The following is a 23,431-nucleotide window of genomic DNA, read 5'->3' as shown; positions in this document are numbered from 1 at the left end:
TATAAAAATCTGTTTTGCCCAATCAAGTCTAATAAATGAATGAGATCCAGCAATGAAGGTTTACAAGCTGCCTGTATGAAATTGCATGACTTCACATAGTTTCACAGTGGTGGGAGCGGGGCAATGATACAGATTTCTCTTTGTTAGTTGATCATAGGCTGTCATTAGCATGGTCTATCCCTGAGCATGGGGTCAAAATTCCTATTGGTGTGTGTCTGCCTCACCCCAGGGTGAAGTGAAGACTGACTCATATCACAGCCCAGCAACCCCAGAGGTCCACAGAACCAACATCACTGCCACTTGAATAGTAATGGTAACTTGGCCCTAAAGAGGAGTAGAGTGATGGGCAAACTCTCCACAGTACCAGCAATCAGTCCTAGCAGTATCATCATCACAAGCCAGGGACACTCCCTCCTCACAAGACACAAAGAAGCAAATTCCGCTGGGGCTCTCATCCACCAAGACAAAGGCTCTGAATATGGCCCCAGTGGTCTGAGCCCTGCTGGTCAGGCCCAAAAGCTTCCCTCCATACCTCTCTCCTCCTGCAGCCGCTGCAGTTGTCCCTGGTAGTAATAGCTTCCATAGGCATAATCTTCCCGCAGTGTTGAGCTGTGGTATCTTTGATAGATATCCTCATAACCTGGCCTAAGGTAGCACACAGAAGGTCAGTTACAAGAACAGTAGCCAGAATCCAAGGAGTGGGCAAACTAAACAAGTTCTGAATACAGTATGGCCACCCCATCTAGAACTAGCCAGAAAAATCACACTTCATTCTAGAGCACATAAATGGAAAATCCAGAATTTGAGCAAGGGATGCCCTTATTGCATAACAAGGTTTGGATTTTTAATAGAAAAATAATAAAAGCTCTCTTCTCTTATTTAAAATTATTTTAGGTTATTTATTCACAACCCATCTTTTATTTTTACAGTAAGACTCTTACTCCCCAAATGCAGATAGATAGATAGATAGATAGATAGATAGATAGATAGATAGACTCAAATCTGCTCAATATGTTGAGAACACCCTTCCTGAGGAGACTGTGCAAAACCTCAATGATTCCCATGCATATTTTAGATAGAAATGTAATGAAAAAATCATCAGATTGTCTTAAGTCTGATTAGTGTTATTGCCTCTGTCCTTAATATACCCTTCTTTCAGAATTCAACACTCCAGACTGGGAAAGAAATATGCAGTTGGAATTTTAAACCAATTAATAATTCTTTGCTACTTCATGGAGGCAAAATTCTTTATAGTGATTGTCATAATATCAACCCAAATCTATAGGCAGATATATATTATCCTAAATGGAAAAGGTAAAGTAGGGGATGAAGGCATACTCAATGGAAGATTTAGTTGGTGACATCCATTACTACAGCAACAATTCCAGATTCTCCAACCTAAAACCACCCGGCTGTGGCCTTTTAATGTTCTAAGTGGTAAACCTATTAGTCCATATTTTCCTATTAAAGTTGTAATATATTAAACAAAGATTTGGGCTGTACTGAGATTGCAACTCAGGATCTTCAGCTTGGCAAGCAGACACTATCACTTGAGCCCTTTTTGCTTTGCAGGTTAAGTTTTAGATTGGGTCTCAGTTTGAGCAGCCTAGATTAGAACTTTGATCCTCCTATCTATGTCTCCTAGGTAACCAGAATCACAAATATGACCACTTTGGGTCAGCTTATTTGTTGTGGTGGATCCTGACTATTTTGGCCAGGCTGGCCCCAAACTGCTGTCCTATCTATCTCTGTCATCTGAATAGTTGGGATTATAGGCACGAGCCACCATACCCAGTCCTAATACAGGTTTTTCTTTTTGAGCCACCATACCCAGTCCTAATACAGGTTTTTCTTTTCCAGTGTCACTCTAGGCATGATTCTAGATTCTAGGATTCTTCTTGATACTTGGAATATCATGATAGACACAGATCAGAATGACCTAAAGATGATGAGAAACTTCCTACAAGGTCCTAAGTAAAACAGTTCCATTATCTACAGATGTTGCCTTTGGGTACCCCACAGCAAGAGCATCCCATCAACCAACTCTTACAAATTTCAGTCTTTTACTCTTCACCAACTCCCTTGCCCCTATTACATTGGTATGATTGCTTAAAGGTCTGCTTGTGATAAAAAGAAGAGAAATACTACCTTCTGCCACCAAAAAGCAAAGCAGTTAAGGTTTGAAATTACTCAATGTAGTAGAGTAGAGAAAGAAGGAAATACACACACACACACACACACACACACACACACACACACACGCACAATAACCAACATAAAAGAGGTTTGAGAGTTGGTTCTAATAGTAAAACATCTCCCCAGCAAGGGTGAGACCCTGAGCTCAAAACACTTTTGCTTCCAAAACAAAAAAATAAAAGGCAGGAGGATGAGGAAGAAGGAAGAAGGAAAGTACTATCTGATCATAAACATGCGGGCACATTGGGTTCATTTCAAGTCCTAAAACCGTACCTTGAGTACATGTGATACCCCCCTTCATAGTAGTCCCCGGCAGACATAGGCTGAGGCCACTCCCCACGCCTGGATGGATAATGTGACTGCTGGTGGTCAGCCCTGGGTTCCTGCCAGGGCTGTGGATTCTCTTGGATGTCTTGCCATTGATTGAACCTCTCTCCACTGTGCTGAGGATTAGGAGGAGGCCTCCAAAGTCCTCTGTCTGGGTCTCTTGATGATGCCATGGGCCTTCCCCGCAGCCAAATCGGCCATTGGGGAACCCATGGTTCCATCCTTGACCCTCTGAATATCTCCTAGCTTTGAGACTGTTGGGTAGTTATTTTCTTTTTCTGCACACAGAACAAAAACAAAAAGAAAGAAAATTATCATCATGTTATAAAAGCCTACAATTCCAACCTGATGATTGATTAGGTTTTTTGAAAAAAGCAATCATAATATAAAACAAACCAGAAGGACAGAGAGAGAGAGAGAGAGAGAGAGAGAGAGAGAGAGAGAGAGAGAGAGAGAGAGAGAGAGAGAGAGAAGGCGGGAGGAGAGAGAGAGAGAAATTCGTGGTGGGGAGAAGGAGAGGAACCCTCAAGCTGCTATGTGAATTAACAAACTAGACAAGTACATTGATGCTGCTTTAAAAATTAAGAAAATACATATGGAACAACAGATGTGGGAGGCAAAAGGAGGCAGATAACAGTAATAAATGCAGCTACAAAATACTATCAAGAATCCCAATTAATGCTTCTTCATTTATCCACCAGCAAATATTTACACAACACTCGCTAAAGATATGCTGAGGTACCAATAGAGTTAGATCAGGGTTCAAATAACTGAGCCACTTACAAGCTGATTAATTCCCTTAAGCCTCAGTTTGCAAAGTTAGAGTGAAAGTCTATGGAAAGTACCTGGAATATGATGACTGTTCAGTACATACTAGGAAGTATTAATCAGCACTGAACATTGGGGTAGAGTGAGTGGATAAAGTCATTTCTTATGAAAAGCTTAAAGTACCCTCTTTAAGAATTACCTTCCCCACACCATTATCTAAACCTCCTAGGGCAGTGACTCCCTCTATCCTGACCACTCCTGCCAACCTCCCAGGAGAGTTTAACAGAGCCACCTTTGGGGATGCTCACATAAGACAATAGAGGTTCAGGACTCAGAATTATTCCTTGTTAGATATTTTAAGCCTAGAAGTCATCTTGGCATTAGATTGGCTTTTCATTGGTTCCCTGAGTTTGAGAAGTGACTCCAAGAACCATTACTTTCTTCCCAGTTCCTCTGAGGATAGGACAAAAGACACTGTAGAGAGAAATCCCACAGCACAGACCTTCCTTCTGCTCAGGGCCCCCGGGTCACCAGCACACATAGACGAGGTCAGTCCCTATGTTTTTTCTTCCTCTGGAATGGTTTTGGACTACAAGATTCTGACCAAATCTGTTAACTTGTTTCAACTCCTTAAATCCCAGCCTCCTCTCAAATTTTATATCAGAACAAAAAGTCAAAAGGTCAAAACCAAGAAGTCACTCTGGACCTGTGTCACAGAACCAGGGTTCAACCCTGTGAGGCAAGAGCTATGAGACAGCAGGCTGCACCAGAGCAGAGCAGGCAGTCAGGCCTTCTGTCACAACTCAAGGAAATGTGTGCCCTCCTCTCTATGCCAGCTTATTTCCTTGAAAAAGACAAGCACAATGGAAGCCTGGCCAGCAGATCCCAGAAACAGAGCCAATGGCTCAAGTCTCCTAAGAGATCCTTCACCTTTCCCAACAGCCTGTGAAACGCAACTATTTCTGAACAGCTGTGTCTACACAAGCGAGAGGTATGAGGAGAAAGTGTCTCCAGACACTGTCCCCAGACAACCCATCCCCAACTGCAAAGGCCCAACCAATAGCCAAGTCTTCACTGAAATCACACTATTTTGCGGTCGAGTCCCCCCACCCACCCACCTCTTTGAAGGTTAGACCTCAGGTGTGAAAACACCTAAGTTCTCAAAATGAAAGAATTCTCTCTGTGATGACAAATCACATAACTGTGCCCTGGTCCCCAAGGCCTTTTCTGATCTCACAGCCCAGCAAGCACAACTCAAAAGAAACAAAAGAAGGGCAATCACATTCCCACACACCTGTTCTGCCGGCTTTCCACCTTCCTTCCGTGCTGCTCCAGGGACATACTCTGGACTGCCTCCTCTCCTCTTGGAGATTGTCAAAGTCCAGGTGCCACATCTACCAGGACTTAGCTGGCCCTCAAATCTGCAGCCAGTTAGTTACCTTTGCAACTGCCCATTCCTCAGAGCTGATTCATTAGGACAAAGTTCAGGACAACTACGGGAGACTGGGACAGTCCTGACCCAGCTATCTGCTGAGAACCCTGTGAGAGATTGCTGCCATTGTTTGCACGGACATGTGCTGAGCCAGTTGCACTCACAGCAAACCCCCACAGCAAATACAGAAGAGAGACAGCAGGTAGAGGAAGCCCAGAAAGGCCTGAGGCAGCCTGGTCTGCAGAGAAGAGCTCCACCTTTGGGGTGTGGACTTGTAGCTCTGACATTGGCTCACAGTTACCCCACCTCCCTGAGTCCCTTTCTTTTTCTCTAATATAGGAATAGCAGCCCTTAGCTTAGGAGGATCAGCACAAGGATGAAATGTCAGTGAAGTAGCACATGGATACAAGTAAGTATATGTCATCTCTTCCCTTCAAAAGAGATGGGCCAGCTGAGGCAGGAAGTACATAGGTGAGTTGCCTAGTACATGTTTTGTTCACTCATGCTTTCTCTCCGTTGGATCATATAATCAATTCTTTTATCCAGCAGGAAGACAGGCATGTTTAAGAATTCAAGGTTGAACTGAAGACACTGAAAGGTTTTCTATTATAACAAGAAGTAATTTCTTCCATTTGAAAAACTAAGGAAAATACAGAGTAGCTCATGTCTCCAGTTGAATACTTTTTTTTTTGAAACTCAATTTTCTCTAAAAATGACCAATGGTTTATTCTTTCTACAAATTCTGAATTCCTGCTAAGTGCCAGGATTTGACATATATAAATAAGAAAGATGCAGCCCTTTGCCTTTCCAAAACAGAGCAGCATGGCACCAGGGGCTCTTGCATGTAATTCTAGCTACTCAGGAGGCTGAGACCTGAGGATCTCCATTTAAAGCCAGCCTGAGCAGGAAAGTCTGGGAGACACTTATCCCCAATAAATTACCACAAAAATAAAAATTCCAGAAGTGGGACTATGGCTCAAGTTGTAGAGCACTAGACTCTGAGCACAAAAGCTCAGGGTCCACTCACAGGCCCACAGTTAAAACCCCAAAACTAACCAAAAAGACAAAACCCCATAAAGCAAAAAAAGTCTTCTGTGTAATTATTAGTGGAAGGAAAATCAGCACTGTTGAGAGTCTCAAAGTAGATAGGTGATAACTTCTAAGCAGTAAGATTTTCTCTCAATCTTTCAACTGACCTCTACTACCTAGTGACACAGTGTAGAAATCTCGGCAGTAGGGAACCATTCGGATCCTCTCTGCTGGGCCGTGAAGCTGACGACTCCCCAGGGCCTACATGCATGTTCTTAGCGCTCTTGGGTAGAGATACTGGAGGACACACACTGACAACAAGAATCAGAACACAGTCGATTATGACACAGATTTAATACCAATTGAATGTTCTGATATATCACAATACAGCTCTTGCCGCTTACAACATGGCATTTTGATTTGCCCCATAACACCAGCTGCATTCCTGGGTTGGTAACTTCAGAAAGGCTCTTTGAGATTATTTTAGCAACTTGACTTTTTGGATGCTAAAACTAAGATCCACAGAATTCAAGTGGTTTACCCGATGATAAAGCTAAATTCTATCCGCAGCTACAGAGCTGCCTTACACAGGGCTTATAAGAGCTGATTAGTAACATGATGATAATGTTCTCATCACAGAAATTAACAAATGTCTGTCTGTTTTTGTTTGTTTGGGGAGGCAGAGGCTGGTACAGCAGAAATCTGAGTTCAACCCTATACTCTGGTTCCTAATTCAACATTCCTTCATTGACAGAATTGTGATTCTGTCAGCCTTTGTGCTCATTTCTAGTTTAAACATCTAGCCCAGTTCTTCCAAATGCTCCTTTTGTGACATCCCAAAGCATCTCTAATCATCTCAAGAGTTATTATGGAGCTCTTTAAACACTCACCAACCAAAATTAATTTTAATTAGCTTTAATTATTTTACGTAGACATATGGCATACAACAGTTATATGGGTCACAGAATGAAATTGATTGCGGTGGGATCTCCCCACTCGAAAGCATTCAGGGTTTACCAGCCCCTCCCTGTCTCCCTAGCCCCGTATTTTACTACCTTTCTTACTAAGTCTTTGGAGTTGGCAGTTCAATTCTTTGTTTCTAAACCAAATTTACATAGCTTGATACTATAGCCTGCCCAGAGGAGGGCTAGAATAAGTCTTATCACCCCAAGTTCTGGCTGCAGTGCTGTCTCAAGATCCCTCCAGTCCAAACAGCTACAGTCTCCACACTATCTCAGTCCCAGTTTCCTATCCTCGCACCTGACACCTGCTCTGCATCCTGACTGTCCACTACATTGGAATCCAGGAAACTTGCTGGTTTATGTGACTTTCTGTTCCCAGTCCCTATCCTCCTTTTCAAACCAGACGACTCTCTAAGGTCTTGCTTCAAACTTGCTATAGACTGGATGCTTATTTCTCAGAAGATTTCGAAGCTGGAATCCTAGCTCCCAGTATGACCGAGTTAGGAGGTGAAGTCTTTGGTGCCATGAGAGTGGTGTCCTGATGAAGGGGATTAGTGCTCTTATGAAGAAATAAGAGAGGTCTTGCTTCCTCTCCTACTGCTTTCTGTTGTGTAAAGATATGATCAAATGAGGCACATCCTCAAACCAAGATATGGGCCCTTGTCAGATACCAGATCTTCCAGCAACTTGATCTTGGGTTTCTCAGGCTCAAGAACTAGAGGACATAAATTTCTCTTGCTTATGCTATCAAATCTATGGGATTCTTTTGTAGCAGCCTGAACTAAGATACTACTCTAGTTTGACATCTGTCTTACAAAAAGTGTCATTGCTTCTAATGGTGCTGCTTATCTCCAGGCAGCCAACTAGTCCTGAAGAACATAGTACCACCTAGCTCTAGGTCAGGCTTGCCAGAGTCTGTGAATGGCTAGTTATATCTGCAAGGGACAGCTTGGCAGATGAGACATCTCTACAGGCTTGACCCCTATTCCTTCACTGAATTAAAAATGTAGAAAATAAGCTAGGCACTAGAGGCTTACATCTATAGTTCTAGCTACTCAGGAGGCTGAGATCTGAGGATCAGATCTGAGGATCAAGGTACAAAACTATGAGATTATTGTCTCCAATTAAGCACTAAAGAAGGCTGGAAATAGCACTATGGTTCAAATGGTAGAGCCACTTTGGCAAAAAAAACATAGGAAAAAAAGTTACAGTCTTGACCAAAGGCTCTGAATTCAAGTCCCAGGACCAACACCATAAAAAAGGTAGAAGCCAGATGCGGTGACTCATGTCTGTAATCCCAGCTGCTCAGGAGGCCTAGATCTGAGGACTGTATTTCAAAACCAGGTCAGACACTGAAGTCTGTGAGACTCTTATCTCCAATTAACCACTAGAAAACCAGAAGTGGTGCTGTGGCTCCAGGGGATAGGGCAGTAGCCTTGAGCTGAAGAGCTCAGGGACAGTGCCCAGGCCCAGAGTTAAAGCCCCACAACTGACAATAAATAAATAAATAAATAAATAAATAAATAAATAAATAAATAAATAAATAAATAAATGCAGAAAAAAGGCCAGGTGTAATGTATTCTTCCACACACCTGAAATCCTAGCACATGGCAAACTAAAATAGTAGGGTCATGAGTTCAAGACTAACATGGGCTATACAGTAAAAAAAAAACAGCAGTTTCATAGCTCTGTATCAACATTTTTACAACAATTATTGTCTATTTTTGGGTAACAGAATTTTGAATAATTTTATTTTCATCTTTTTGCTTTTCCATGTTTTCTTTTCTATTATAAATTACTGACTGTAACTTCCACAGGGTTATTGATCATGATCTATCTGCCAGACCCAGCATTTGATGCACTCCAACAGGACAGTGAAAAGAAACCATATATATGAATAATAATTTTTAAGACTTCTCCAAAGGGAGAACTGGACAGTTTCCACACCTGCAGTTCCAGCAACTTCGGAAGCAACATGGCTCTGTCTAGTCAACAAGACTACAAATGACTTAAGACTCGAAGGATTTGGGGGAACAGCCTTCTGACCCCAGCAAAGGCAGCCTCAGTAGCTTGTCTCCTCTCTCCACCCCTCCTGTTTTGTCAGGATCCCTGAGTCAGGATGCCCAGGGCACTATTTGAGTACTGCTATGACTTCTAACTCCAAGGGGCAGAGGTGACTCATATACCTGCTAAACAAAATAAAGGCCTGTAATATTTTCAGAGGGTTCTGCCAGCTGCAAGTCAATGGGATGCAAATTTCCAGGAGAAGTACAACTCAGCGATCTTGGGATAAAACTGTCTGGACATCAACTCTCCCATCGGCTGGTTGTGTGGACTTGAGCATGTAACACTCCATCTCCTTTTCCCAATCCATAAATGTGGGATGATAATGGAGCCCCCTTCCTCACAGAGTTATTACAACCATAAAATTAAGAGTAAAAACATAAAATGCTTGGTACATAGGAATACCAGATAGCTATTAATCATTATCAGCTCCCTGGAAACACCAGCAAGTGCTCAGAATGTGTTCCACACCTGTGAAATCCACAGCTCCCCCTTGACATTCAAGGCAGAGTCCCCATAAAGCCTCAAGATCAGAGAAGCTGTCACATGATTACACAGAAGAAAATGAATGGGTTTAGATGAGCACATCAGAATTAGCCACTTCTAGAAAATGTAGCCCAACACTTTCACACCAGAGAATGTGTTGCCCCAGGGACAAAGCCGTGGGATATGTATTCATTTTTATAAGCAATTGTAAATAGTATTTGAATTTAATTTAAAGCAGATACAAATGTTTTGGAGTGAGATTCAAGTTTGCATTAATTTTTAGGATCAAACATGACATATCAAAGAAATTTCATTTTGGCAATGAGACATGTGCACGTGTGCATGTGCGCACACACATGTTCACACACATATTCATACACACATACATATTTATCCTGTACCCCCCAGAAGTCATTTTCTGCTATTTAGCGGGAAAGTGAGAGACGTACTATGGACAAGTGCAGACATTTCAGTCACATAGAGCCAGTGAGCTGGAACGCGCCTCTGGAAAGAATCCATCACTGCAGGTGAAGTACATCTAAGCCAGCCAGACTCGAGCCAAGACCTTCACTCACAGATGGCTCTTTCATTTATACTCCAGAGCATCACAAGCTCTTGACTGCTGGGTAAAATTCTGCATTAGGTAAGGCTCTACAGAGTCCCTAAGAATCCAGGGCCAAGACTCTACAATGTTCCCAGTAGCCCAAGCTCAATATACCTGAGACACATAAGGTTTGTTCCCCAAGCAAAGTAGGTCCTAAGATCCTTGTCAACATGAATCAGGATTTTAGTTAAGTTACCCTTCCTGTGAGTAGCACAAGCCTGACTCGGTCACTCAGTTCAGTTTCCTGATAAAGGGGAACAGCTACCATACCATTCAGCCACCTTTTCCTCTTCAGGGTACACAGTCTCAATCTTGTTTGTTTTTCCTTCTAAATTTGCTTCTTTTAATCATTTTGGGGGAGTAGCAAAGGTTCTGAAAGAAAAAAAATAAGAATTGAAACCTAGATTTAGTTTTTACTATGTTATTTCCCAGCCATGCCCCTGTGGGAAAACAATTATCCAATCACTATGAGTCGCAGATTCTTCATCTTTAAAACTGAAAAAAATACTTCAAAGGACTGTGATGTGGATGAAATAAAATAATATATGAGAAAACAAAAAGTTACTTCCTGTGAAATACAGGAGTGGGCTTCCAACAAATCTGTGCCTTTCGCTCTTCCAGATCCTTTGCTTTCTGTTAAAGGCGTGACAAGCTAAACTACATATAAAGCTGGTAAGTATGACACAGTGTAAGTAGCTAAGAGCTCGAGCTTTGCAGTCACAATTGGATTTGAGTCCCAGTGCCTCCGCTGATGTGCTGTGAGGCTTCAAACCTCTCAAGTGAAGTATCACTCTTTGTTAAATGTGCATACAATTATAGATAGCTCTGTAAGTTTGTAGTAGAATAAACGAGATGAAGTACTGTTTGTGGCATGTAATAGATAAATAAGTGAATGCATTTATTAATAATGCATCTAAAAGAAGATCTTATTAAAGTTTCTGCATAGTTAACTGTTCAGTCAAAAATTTGTTTTCCAAGTTGTTTAAAAGAGCAGAGCAGAAGAGCTACTTTCTAGGCTGTACAGGGTCTATATTTTTAATTAGTATTTTTTAAGTAGTTGTACGGGGAGGAGTCATTTAGCAAAGTAGTATATGAGTACAATGCAACTTGATCTGTGTCACACCTTCGACAACCTCATCCCTCATGACCCACCTCTTCCATTCCTCAGTTTTGCAGTATGGACAATGAATTCTTGATTGCATTCTCCCCCACCCTTTATTATCTGCTCCCTCCCTCCTTACCCACACCTCCCCTTGCAAGAAGCCATTTCTTGGCACCTATTTTGACAAGATTTGGCTTAGTCTTTCTAAAATATTGTACTATTTAAGCTCTCCATAGTATCTATTATACTTCAGTTAAATTCGTCCAGCATGTTTACTTACAGATTTATAGGCTCATTCTATCTACCACTAATAAAAGAAAACATACTATGAAACTTCATTGGCTGCAATCTTTGTTTTTCTAGGTAGGGTCTATATTCTTTCTGAACTTTTATCTTAGGAGTTCATACTGATTTTTTACCTTAACTACATGTTTCCCCCCACTGGAACTGGTGTTTGAACTCAGAATTGATGCTTTCACTAGGCTTTCTTGTTCACAGCTGGCACTCTACCATTTGAACCATGCCTCTAGACCCACAGCTGCATTTTCTTATGGGTTTATAATGTAAACTGAAGTTTTTGTTTCTAATATCTGTTCTATTCTCTCACTGTAATAATTCCCTCAATCATAGTCTGGCTTTTTCCAGAGATTCTTGTCCTTAGCGCCTTAGTTTTATCACTCAATGATGCCAATAGTTTGTCCACTTTAGAAACTATAAAGTCAAGATCAGAAAGTGTAGGAGATTTCTCCACATTCACGCAGTGCATCAGTAGTAGTCATCAAATTGAGGAAAATCAATCACAGGACTAACAGCCTATTACTTTTGTTCCATAAAAAAGTGTACTGTTTAGTAATCATCATGTAATATATTTGACACAAAAAAATGCTATTTAAAATACATTGTATACACAATGGATTACAACCTTCAATTCTATGTGAATATAATGATTATAACCTTCAAAGTTCTTATCTTGTATAAATAGATTCATTCAACTTCATGATAGGCAGGTAGGTAGGTAGATAGATAGCTATTTCATGATAAAAATAAGAACTGAAAGATACATTTTTGTCTTTTCTCCTCATCCCATTTGTCAGCCAACAAAGTTTCACAGCACTTTCTGGTGTTCTAATCCTCTGCCCACTGTTCCATGTACAGAAATAGCCTCTGTGTGTATGTGTGAGTGTGTGTGTAGTGTGCGAATGCAGACACGTGTTTTAGTGGCACCCGAGTCCCTTGTTCTCTCAGTTTGGAACAAGTGCCTGTAGTTAGAGCAATGCTCAGCAGGAGTTCTGTGCTAATGCTGAATTTAGCACACCAGGGCAATTTCAGTAGGAGCCATTTATGGTGCCATAAAGCAAAGTTCAAACTTCAGTTTCTAGAGGACGTGGAAAGGCATGATACAATGACAGAGATGTTTCTTTCCTAAGCATATGTGTCTGCTGTCCTCCAAAAGGAGATTTGCTACTTACTGGAAACATCCCATATTAAATGCTCTGGATTCTCAGTTTGATGACTAAATCTTGCCGTCCCTGACATTGCTTCTGTGGGACAGTTTCTGCACAAGCATACTGCAACTATTCTCTTCTACATTAAAGTTCTTCTCACTTGCCTTGTGACATTCATAAAATGACACCATGCATTGGGACTCAGATACTATTTACTGAATAAACAATGTCACTAACTAACTCCAACTGAGGTAGAACTTGATCTCTGAGAGAATAAAAAATTCTTCCAATAAACATTTTATTTACTTCCAATAAACAATTCATTTATTTATTGTAATAAAATGATGTTCCAGAGCTCCTATAATAAACATATTTTTCTTTTGTGCTGGTGCTGGGGCTTGAACTTGGGGCCCTGGCACTATCCCTTAGCTTTCAAAACTACTTGAGCCTCAGCCCCACTTCTTTTTATTGTTTGTTGGAGATTAGAGTCTCACGGATTTCCCTGCCCAGGCTAGCTTTGAGCCACGATCCTCAGATCTTAGCCTCCTGTGTAGCTAGGATTCTAGGCAAGAACCACTGGAACCTGGCAAATATAATAGATTCTAAGCCCCAAACTATATAGAAGAAATTCAGAACATCCCAGGCTCCTATTTAAAAACCACAGGGCACTTCAATCACTGGGCATCTACTGAATGCCTAACTATGTGTCAAGTAGCATTTTGTGTTAAGTTCAGCTAATAAAGTGAATTTGTTTCTTGACTGCTTGGAGTTTGATTCCCAGTGGGGACACAGACAAGATAATAGGCAATTCCAGTGCCAGGAGAGGATGACAGTAAGAAGCAGCTGAAGTGTATCACAAACATGTCATACCTAGTCAGAAAAGGCTTGCAGCAGAAAAGTAGCCTCCACTGAGACCTGCAAGATAAGAACTCATGGTGCTGGAATGTTGGGAAGGAGAATGAGAGAGAATGTGGTCTCCATGGATGTGGTACAAGCTCACAGTAAAAGGCTTGCTCTATTCACACCATCACCAATGGGTTCTGCATTAAGTGATTAAATCCTAGAACACAAAGAACAGTGCTGAGACTTGAGACTGAACAAATTATCCTAGCTGCCTTGCCTAACCCCAGAGTCAGAAGTGAAGACCTAGCTTTTCCCAATACCTAGGTTGCTTTCACATTTATATGATGAATATCTGCTATTTCTTCTAGCTTCTGGGAATAAATTACCAATTTTTTCTTTGATGAACTGCCCTATCCCTCTCTGGCTATGTGTCATGTATGGGACCAATCCTATTCTTTGCTGTAAGAATGAACACAAAATCCAGACCTGGATAGTACGAGTTGCCAGTTCTCTGGCCATAGTGATTCATTCTGTAGTCAATACATGTCCAGAGACAAGTCCATGAAGCATGCATCTGGAACTTATTCTCAAAGTATCAGAAATGAAGAGTGCTCACCACTGGATTGACTGAGACACCAGGAAGTTGTCACAGTTATACAGACAGACATACATCACTCAAGCATTTAATAATAGTTCATCAATTATTATGTCCTTCATGTGTTAGAAGCACAGAATGTTTTAAATAACATATCTGTTTCACAGGTTGTCACCATCAACTGAAAAAAAAAACAAAGTAAACTTAAGTCTGTAATATTAGGATAGAGGTTACATAGATTATTACATGTGCAGAAAACACAGCTGGGCTTCCTGGGGGAAAATGCACTTGCTGAACATTATTGAATAATTAGGACTTAACTGGCTATGTTAGAGAAAGGGGTGAGTCCAGATAGCAAGTCAGTCCTCAAACAAGTAAAAAGTAGGGTAGAGTAGGGTTAGCAGGCAAGTACCAATGAGCCATCATGTTGTCAGGTTAGAAGGTAATGCCTATTCAGTGATAAGGAAAAGAAAAGGCCAATCAAACTGAGCCTGAAACATGGTTGCTTTGAATCTTTGCTGAAGACTATGAGAGGCTTCTAAAAGCAGATGGATAACATCATCAAACTGCCATTTTAGGAAATCACACATGTCACAATGTAAGAAAATAGTTTTGAGGGGGGAATCTGAGAGCCATGGATATCAACCTCCTTAGTTAATGAAGTCCAGACTAAAGCACAGGAGGAGAAGGGTGAGCAGGATGGGTGTCAAATTCAAGATACAAAAAGGAGGCAGAATAGCTAGGATGTGCCAATGACTTGAATTTACATAGTCCCATACTAGTGGCCATGAATGGTGTTGTTTCTGAACAGGATTGGAATGCATTGGGTGAAGCAGGTTTCATGAAGAGTTAAGTTCAGGTTAGTCTACTTCCAGCTGAGTTGCCTATAGGACAATGCTCTGGAGGTGTCTGAGAGGGTGAATATGAGTCAGAAGCAGACACACATTGGGAGTGGGTGGTATTCATCTGGTGATTCATTGCTTCCTTCCTGAAAGTTTGATTTAGGAATTATTGTTCCACATGTCATAATTGAAATCAAGTCTATGAATGAGATTGTCAAAGAGGAGCACAGACTCGAAAGTGAAAATACCAAGGTAAACAAAAGCTGGATGTCCATGGCTCACAGCTACATCTTAGTTACTCAGATGGCTAGGATCTGAAGAGTAAATTAGATGGTAGCTCAAGTTAATCCTGGGCAGACAAATCCATAACACTCTTTTCTAATTGCCCATCAAAAAGCCAGAACTGGAGGTGTGGCTCAAGTGGCTCAAGAAGTAGAGCATCAGCCATAAGCAAAAAACCTTAGCTAGAGCACAAAATGCCTAAGTGTTCAAGTTCCATTCACACAAGCATGCACACACACACACACACACACACATGCATGCACGAACTTGCATGTGCACAAATGGTTAAAAGCAGAGAAAGAAAAGTCCATGAAGACTGAGAAAGTATAGTGAGAAGCATAGGATCAAGGCAGCCAGGCAAGAAAGTGTCAAGAAAGAGATCAGACACAATGAAAGATCAAGTTATACACAAACTTGCGGTATGTGAAAGGGCAGGAAGGGAGAAAATAACGAAAGACTGTGTGTTTCCATCGGCTGATTTGTTGGTTGGTTAGAAATGAAAGGGAAGACATTCTAACATTTTTATTCCAGTTAGAAATCAAAAGAAAGGAGAGCAATTAATCACTAGAAAACAGGAAGTGGGGTTGTGCCTCAGTGGTAGGGTTGTAGCCTTGAGTGAAGAACTCAGAGACAACATCCAGGCCCAGAGTTCAAGCCCCATGACCCACAAAAAACAAACAAACAAACAAAAACTATAATAAAAATAACCCCCAAAATTCCAGAATGACGAAGAACTAGGCACTAAATATTTGGTGTCATAACCTTACTGGAAATAGAAAGCCATCCAATTCTATTATTAACTAGAAGCCAATGGCTCTGTAATAAGGACGATAAAGATAGGGAAGATGGGAGACATAGGCAAAACTGCTATCTTCCTCAGGGCATGTAACGCCACATGCTCATGGCCCTGGTTCTTTTCAAATAAACTTTTCTATCGTCTTATGTTTAAAAAAAAAAAGAAAGGAGAGGCTGAAGATGCAGGGAAATAAAGGAACCGATGGGATTAGTGGTCCCTGAGGGATGGGTGGTTCAACAGAAGGGATTTGTCATGGGTTGGGAAGCACATCCCTGCCTTTGGACATAGAGGGAGGCAGCAAGAGCTGTCCATGTGAATGTCCATGCTGGTAATTTTTTGAGCCAGGCTATATAAATTTGGTAGGGGAAATATAAATACATAGTAATTATTTTTTAAATTCTACTTTATCTATTAATCTATTAAAACATATTATGAACCTAGGCCCCAGAAGCTCACATCTATAACACTAGTAACTTAGAAGGCTGAGATCTAGAAGATTACAGTTCAAGGCCAGCCCAAGTAAAAAAGCCCGTGAGACTCCATGTCCAAAATAACCAGCAAAAAGCTGTGCTGGAGCAGTGACTCAAATGGTAGAGTACCAGACAAGCAAATACGAGGCCCTGAGTTTATGTCCTGTACCATAGTACAAGCTATGTTTGATATTCTTACATGATTCCAGTGTCAGCTTCCTGAAACTCATCCCTATCAGCTCAATCACTGCTAACTAGTATGTACCACATAGTCATAAACGATGATGAGTATTTTCTATTCTGTTTGAAACCACAGCCTGCCTTATTTTTTTCACTCAGTTAAATTTCTTTCATACTTAAGCGTGTAGGCCACCATTATTTTAAGCAATTTCATTTTCCATAGTAATTTACTCCCTAGAAGTCAGCAATAGTGAAAGAACTTGTTCTAACCACTAACCACAAAATAAATAAAAGCCTAGATATTTAAGAGTTTGTGTGGAATTGCTACCTTTCAGACCTCTTTCCCAAAAGCAACTTTTCCTATTACCCATATCATATCACAAGTGGGTCCCTTCCAATTTGTTCCACAATATCACAATTTGAGGCTTGGTTGGTGAAATCATTGCATAAGCGAAAGACCCCTCCCCAAAGTAGATATGGAGAAAGTCCAGCACTGTGTGAGAAGCTATTTAGCAAGCAGAAACTCACACTAGGTGAGGAATCAATTACTCAAGTGGTTCTCCACCCCAGTTCATTCATTTTACAGCACATAAGCTGAACCCAGAGTGCCATATGGTTCATCGGGATCAATGCCAAGGACCCAAATCCAGATCTCCAGTCTCTAACCTAGTGTTCATTCCTCTCTCAAAACACCCTGTTTTTCCTGCTGGGCCTCAATCCATGGGGCAGCAATCTCTTTCATCTTATTCAGTTAGGCATTTTCAGAACAGAGGTGACAATCAAACATACCTATTTGTCAGTAAGTTAACCATATTCAGGGTGGTTATTTGGGTCATTTCCTGTGGAGCTCAACAGGAGTCGAGTCTTAACAGAAAGAAAAAAAAGCATCTTCCCCTGAATGCATAGCTTACAAATACTGCAAGGTTAGGGTCTGAACATGACTTCCAGAGTGTAAGCCTTGAGAACAACAGCCATAGAACTATCTCTTTACTAAAGGGATCTGTGACAGGGTTTCATCTGACATACAGCTGGCAGGCACAATGTCCCTGGTATCTGGATAGCTTGTGAACAGAAGTTTCCACATTGCCTGCAAGTCAGTTTTAACTAACTTGAATCCTCCTTAAAATATTTAATAGGCTTTCTCTTTTGCCCTGTAATTGCAAAGCTGCTTTTCATCATCCCATAATCAGTCCTATCTTAATTTTTATGTAAGTTGAAATCACATGTAGATTAGCCATGCATTCCTTCCCAAAGAGGACAGCTTCTGCTATAGTATGCAGCCACTCTATAGAGTGAGAGCTGAAAGAAAGAAAAGAAAGGAAGGAAGAAAGAAAAAAGAAAGAAAGAAAGAACAGCATTAGCCACCGCTGAAGTTAGTTTTTGCAAACAAGATGGTTAAGTTCTTCATTTTGCTGAAACCATGTGTTGGCATAATGCCTTTCTCCTCTGGTTAAGACCAAATGCTTCTCAAATGAATCTACTAGAAGGGTCTCTAGTGGGAACTATATATTCCCTCTTAGCATTCTTCAGTTTGGGTTCGGTTAATTGGTTAATGGTGAAAATAAGTACTTACATCTTTTGCCCCTAAATCAGGGGCTGCTGCTGCTGCTCTATCCCATCACGACAGCCTGCTGTTACTCACAGCTGGCAGGCACTGTGATGCCACGTCAGCCACACAGAACCTTTCTGCTTGAGGGACAGTTTCTCAACGGAATGATTTAGGATGTTGCTCCTGGGCTGGTAACTTGATCTAACCACCATCTTGAGAAGGTCTAATTAAAGTAGTATTTTTACTACTTAAAATTAAAAAAAAAAACTAAAAAATTTTAAAAACTACACATATCCCTCCAATGTCCAGTGATAATTCTAGTATTATATAAACTTTCCAAACAATTATGTCACCAGGTTAATAAGGGACCAAGGTAAAAAACCTAATCATCAAAATTGATGGTAGTTAATTTTCAAAATTATGTTTAATATTGCAAAAAAAATGAAAAACTTTTTGCTCATGAATAGGGAAGTTTCTGAATTTTTGAAACATATTGAAAAATTAAATATATTAATAATGAAGTAATTTGAGTATATGCAAATATTTTCTGAATATATGAAAAACTGTGAAACATTAGGCTATCTCATAATTAATAATGAATTAAAGCCATTGATACATATATGCTTATGTAGGTTATATGTTAATGCATATAAAAATAGTACATATGGGCCGGGAGTTTGGCTTAATGGTTAAAGTGCTTGCCTAGCATGCACAAAGACCTGGGTTCGATTCCTTAGTACCACATATATAGAAAAAAGTCAGAAGTGGTGCTGAGGCTCAAGTGGTACAGCGCTAGCCTTGAGAAAGTCCAAGGACAGTGCTCAGGCCCAGAGCTCAAGCCCAGGACTGGCAAAAAAAAATAGTAGATATATTTGATGAACATTGATGCCAATCAACATCAAGAACTCATTACAAAAAAATCTATACTATGATCAAACAGGATTCATCACAGAGAGGCAAATCTGATTCAATATATGCAAGTCAATTAATATAATTTATCACATCAACAGGAGCAAGGACAAGAACCAAATCATCCCTTTATGCTAAACTAGAAATCCATGGGACATTCCTCAGTATAATAAAGGCTGTGTCTCCAGGATATGGAAACAAGACCTATATAATGAGTGAATGTTGTTCTTAATGTATACATTATTTCTCATCTCTTTTGTTGTCCCTTGATTATTCTCATATTGTTACAGTATCTTACCTTGTAATCTGGCATATTATATATATGTTTTACTTATTTATTTGAAAAATAAGAAAGGGAAAGGGGTAAAACAAGATGAGGGGAGAGGTGGGGGGATTGAAATGGGGACAAAAACATGAGAAGGGATATCAATGTATGTGAAGTAATGCTCCTTCTATCTGGCAAATATAACTGTAACCCCTCTCTTAATTACAATAAAAAATACAATAAAGGCTGTGTATCCAGAGTTAATTCCAAATGGATCAAAGGCCTTGAGGTAAAAGCAGATACCCTGAAAATTTTACAAGAAGGAATAGGAGATACACTAGGTCTCCGTGGCACACGTCAAAACTTTCTTAATAAAAACCCAGAAACACAATAAATTAAAGTTTGGATAAGTGGGACTGCATTAAACTGCAGAGTTTCTGTATGGCAAAAAACATAGCTACCAAGTTAAATAGAAAGCCCACAGACTGGGAGACGATCTTCACTAACCATAAAACAGACAAAGGCCTCATATCTAAAATATATCTACAACTAAAAAAATTGAATCTTTCCAAAACAAATCCTCAAAGAAACAATCATCTCATTAAAAGATGGGCTAAAGACTTAAAGAGAGACTTCTCTGAAGAGGAAATAAGAATGGTCTATAGACACACCAAGAAATGCTGGACATCTCTGGCCCTAAAAGAAATGCAAATCAAGACAACTTTGAGATTCCATCTCATTCCTGTTAGAATGGCCATTATCAAGAAGTCTAATGACAATGGATGCTGGCAGGGATGTGGCCAGAAGGGAAGGCTACTACATTGTTGGTGGAAAGCAACATTCTGGAAAGCAGTATGATGATTCCCCTAAGGACTAAACATAGAGCTCCCCTATTATCCAGCAATCCCATTCCTGGGAGTGGAAAAAACAAGATGATTGGGAAGGAGGGGTGGGGAAGAGGGAGAAAAACATGGGAAGGGGCATCAATGTTCAAGAGGTAATGTACCCACTACCTGATGAATGTAACTGTAACCCCTCTATATATCACCCTGACAATAAAATACAATTTTTAAACCATAAAAATAAAAAATATCATATCTTGGGTTATGATGTTATCTCTGCAATATTCATAATAGCCAGGCGACGGAAACAATCCAGATGCCCTACTGCAGATGAATGGATGCAGAAAATGTGATATATACATATATATATATATATACACAATGGAATTCTACATAGCCAACAAACAAGATAAAATAATGGCATTTGCAGGGAAGTGGATGTATCTAGAGTGAATCATGTTGAGTGAGACAAGTCAAGACCAAAGGAACAAAAGGCTCATCGTCTCCTTAATATGTGGCTATTAGATCCAAACAGTACAAGAGCGAGGACTCAATATTTGCATACCCAATGCTATGGACATGGTATTGGAAATATAAACACAACTACATAGATATAAAAACCTATGACTCTATAGACATAATGTTTTATTACATAAATTAATATGTATCTATGATATACAAACCCTTAGCCTAATTTTGATTATGTTTTTTTTTTTGCCAGTCCTGGGCTTGAGATCAGGGCCTGAGGACTGTCCTTGGATTTTTCTCAAGGCTAGAACTCTACCACTTGAGCCTCAGCACCACTTCTGGCTTTTTCTAAGTATGTGGTACCAAGGAATTGAACCCGGGTCTTCATGCATGCTAGGCAAGCACTCTACCACTAGGCCAAACTCCCAGCCCCTTGATTATGTTCTAAAAATTAAGTGCCAGTGATTGTATATAGAGATTCCCTTCTTGAACACTCGTTTGTTAAACACATCATTTGAAATATGATGCAAAAATCAAAGTTAATAAATTCTTTAATAAAAAAATTAAAAGATAATAGATAAAAGTGCATTAAAGATTCATGTCTGGTGGTTAATAATACTTCCTTTGTTGGTGGAGAGAAAGTAGAAAGAGTATTAATAGAGGTGGAAGTAACCTTTTCCATAGATTTTATAATGATACAGCATTTATTACATCCTATTTCTGTAAATTTGTTTCTTTGTGAGCGTTGGGTATGCTTAAACAGAAATATGCAAAAGCGTTAATTCAATATCTCAAAGTCGATGGACTTTTATTTTACTCTCAATATTTCTAAATATATTTTCATTTTTCCCCCAAAGTAAACTAGGAACTCAGAAGAAACCACAGAGGTGTTTTTATGTGAAAATCATTCACAAGTCATAGCTTGCCTGAACTCAAACTCTGAGTCCTATGCTGAATCTTAAATAGATTGAGTTCTTTTCCCCCTTTCTCTGTTCTAAACACACTCATGAATTCTAAAGATGCTCTTGTACTTCTTTGGACCAGATAAGCCATTTCAAAGAGAATGTAAAACACTCGGCCTTGCCAACCTCACCTAGCTGCCTGCATCCTAGGGATGGTTGTCAAAGGTGGTCATGTGTTCTAGGCTTGGGGGGGCAGGGAAGGAGGTTAGCACAGATGCTACTGATGAGGCATTCCTGTCATCCATCAAGTGGATTCTTAGCTGTAGCAGAAGGCCTATGTTCTATGCACGTTTGCATTACCTAACATAGAAGAAGCCTTCATTTCAGACTTGCATAGATGAAGAGGACTCATTTCAATAAAATTGATAAACTATAGAATTGCTGTTAAATAGATTTTTTAAAACTGTTTTGTTACTTTCAGCTACAAAAAAATAACTGAAGTAGCTGGGTGTAGAAGATCACAACTATAATCTCAGTACTAAGAATAGAGAAATTAAGGCCAGCCTAGACAATACAGTGAAGCAGTATTTTAAAAAGGGAGAAGAAGGATAATGAAAAGGGGTGACACTGACCAAGATGCATTGCTTATAAATGACCTGTTGAATGCTAACCCCTCTGAATATCTACTTAAAGATTGTTTTTAAAAAAACAAAAAAAACAGGGTTATTGGGGAGATGGATTCAATAACTACAGGTAAAACATTTAGAGAAGTGCTGCAGTCTGTGGTTCAAGCCGTAACTATTAGATTAATAATTTTTCTACTCCTTAGCATTTGTTATGTGCTTGCAATGTGCCAGCTTTGCATTGTATTTTATACACAGTGTTTTTTAGTGGTACTGAGGATTGAATTTAGGGTTTTGTCTTTACTTGGTAGATGTTTTTACCACTTGAGCCACACTGCCAACTTTTTGCTTCAATTATTTTTCAGATAAGTTCTTGAATATTTGCCCAGAACTGGCCTGGAACTGAGTATCTCCTACCTATACTTTCCAAAAGCTGGGAACCTAGGTATGTGCCACCACACTTGGCCCGTGTTTTATATATAATTATTATATCATCTGTATAGCAGCTTTAGGGAGTGGCTCCTATTGTCTAGCTCTTTTTATTACAAGTGAGGAAACTGAAACTCAAAGAGGGTTAATAATCTGTTCATAGTTTCACAGCTGGCAAAAAGAAAAACAGAGTTTGAATCCAGGTCTAGCATGGATCAAGAACATGACATTTTAGTCACTATTATATGCCCTTCCCAAATCCACAGCTCAGAAGCATACAGTATACATCCATTATTTTGTCCATTCATTTTCTCATCCATTCACTTCAAACTTGCTGTGTGCCAGGCACTGAAGCTAGTGTTAGGCATGAAGAAAAAGAATCACTCAGAAGAGGAGAGTGTCTTAGTAGAGCCTACGTGCTAACAAATGAAAAAATGCTCGTGAGGCAAAAATCAACCCAGTGGGTGATACCAGATGGTGTGAGTGCTATGAGTCGCATAGCCTTAATAAGAGGCTGACATAGGGAGAAGAGTCAGGAACACTTCTCTTAGAAGATGAAATCCACTCAGAGCTAGAAGAGATGGAAGAAATGTACCGGGTAGAGTGATTGTGAGTACAATTGTGAGGAGGCAAGAACCAGCTCATTCACACAGCCAGAGACACCACAGGGAGTTAGTCTGGAGGAAGAAGGAACATAATAAAGCAAGAAAATGAATTAACTGGGGGGATGAGGCAACACCACTTAATTTGAAAAACTGAAGACAAGCAAGCTTGATGAAATTTTTTATCTGATACATTCTGAGATTTGGAGCTTGGACATGGATGAAAAGTAGACATATCAATCTGAGGAGTTGCCAGGTGAAGGCATCAAAGGGAGAGTCTAGGACCATAGACTTGAGAAGGGTAAAGGTGAGGCCTTCCTGGATGATGAAACAGTGAGGCCAAAGCAGACCTGGGGTTCTAGAAGAAAGGAGGAAGAAATGAGAAGATGGGGATTGGAAGAGGATGCCAGAAACCAACA

At 40.1% G+C, this 23,431-nt stretch overlaps 1 protein-coding gene across 1 annotated transcript in view; it reads right to left on the bottom strand.

Annotated features, from left to right (window-relative positions):
• Positions 1-6,030, bottom strand: part of Sec16b (SEC16 homolog B, endoplasmic reticulum export factor) — a 44,462-nt gene extending 38,432 nt beyond the window's left edge. The window contains exons 1-3 of the mRNA XM_090340375.1: positions 5,920-6,030; positions 2,470-2,801; positions 533-645 (exon numbers count right to left, since the gene is read on the bottom strand). Coding sequence (XP_090196501.1) covers positions 533-645; positions 2,470-2,744 — 388 coding nt within the window. The 5' untranslated portion in view covers positions 2,745-2,801; positions 5,920-6,030. The remainder of the gene's footprint in view (positions 1-532; positions 646-2,469; positions 2,802-5,919) is intronic.
• Positions 6,031-23,431: the final 17,401 nt, after the last annotated feature.

This window comes from Megascapheus bottae, chromosome 10, assembly GCF_031878675.1.
Source record: "Megascapheus bottae isolate mThoBot1 chromosome 10, mThoBot2.hap1, whole genome shotgun sequence".
Classification (NCBI taxonomy): domain Eukaryota; kingdom Metazoa; phylum Chordata; class Mammalia; order Rodentia; family Geomyidae; genus Megascapheus; species Megascapheus bottae.
This window is presented reverse-complemented; position numbering and strand designations above follow the sequence as displayed.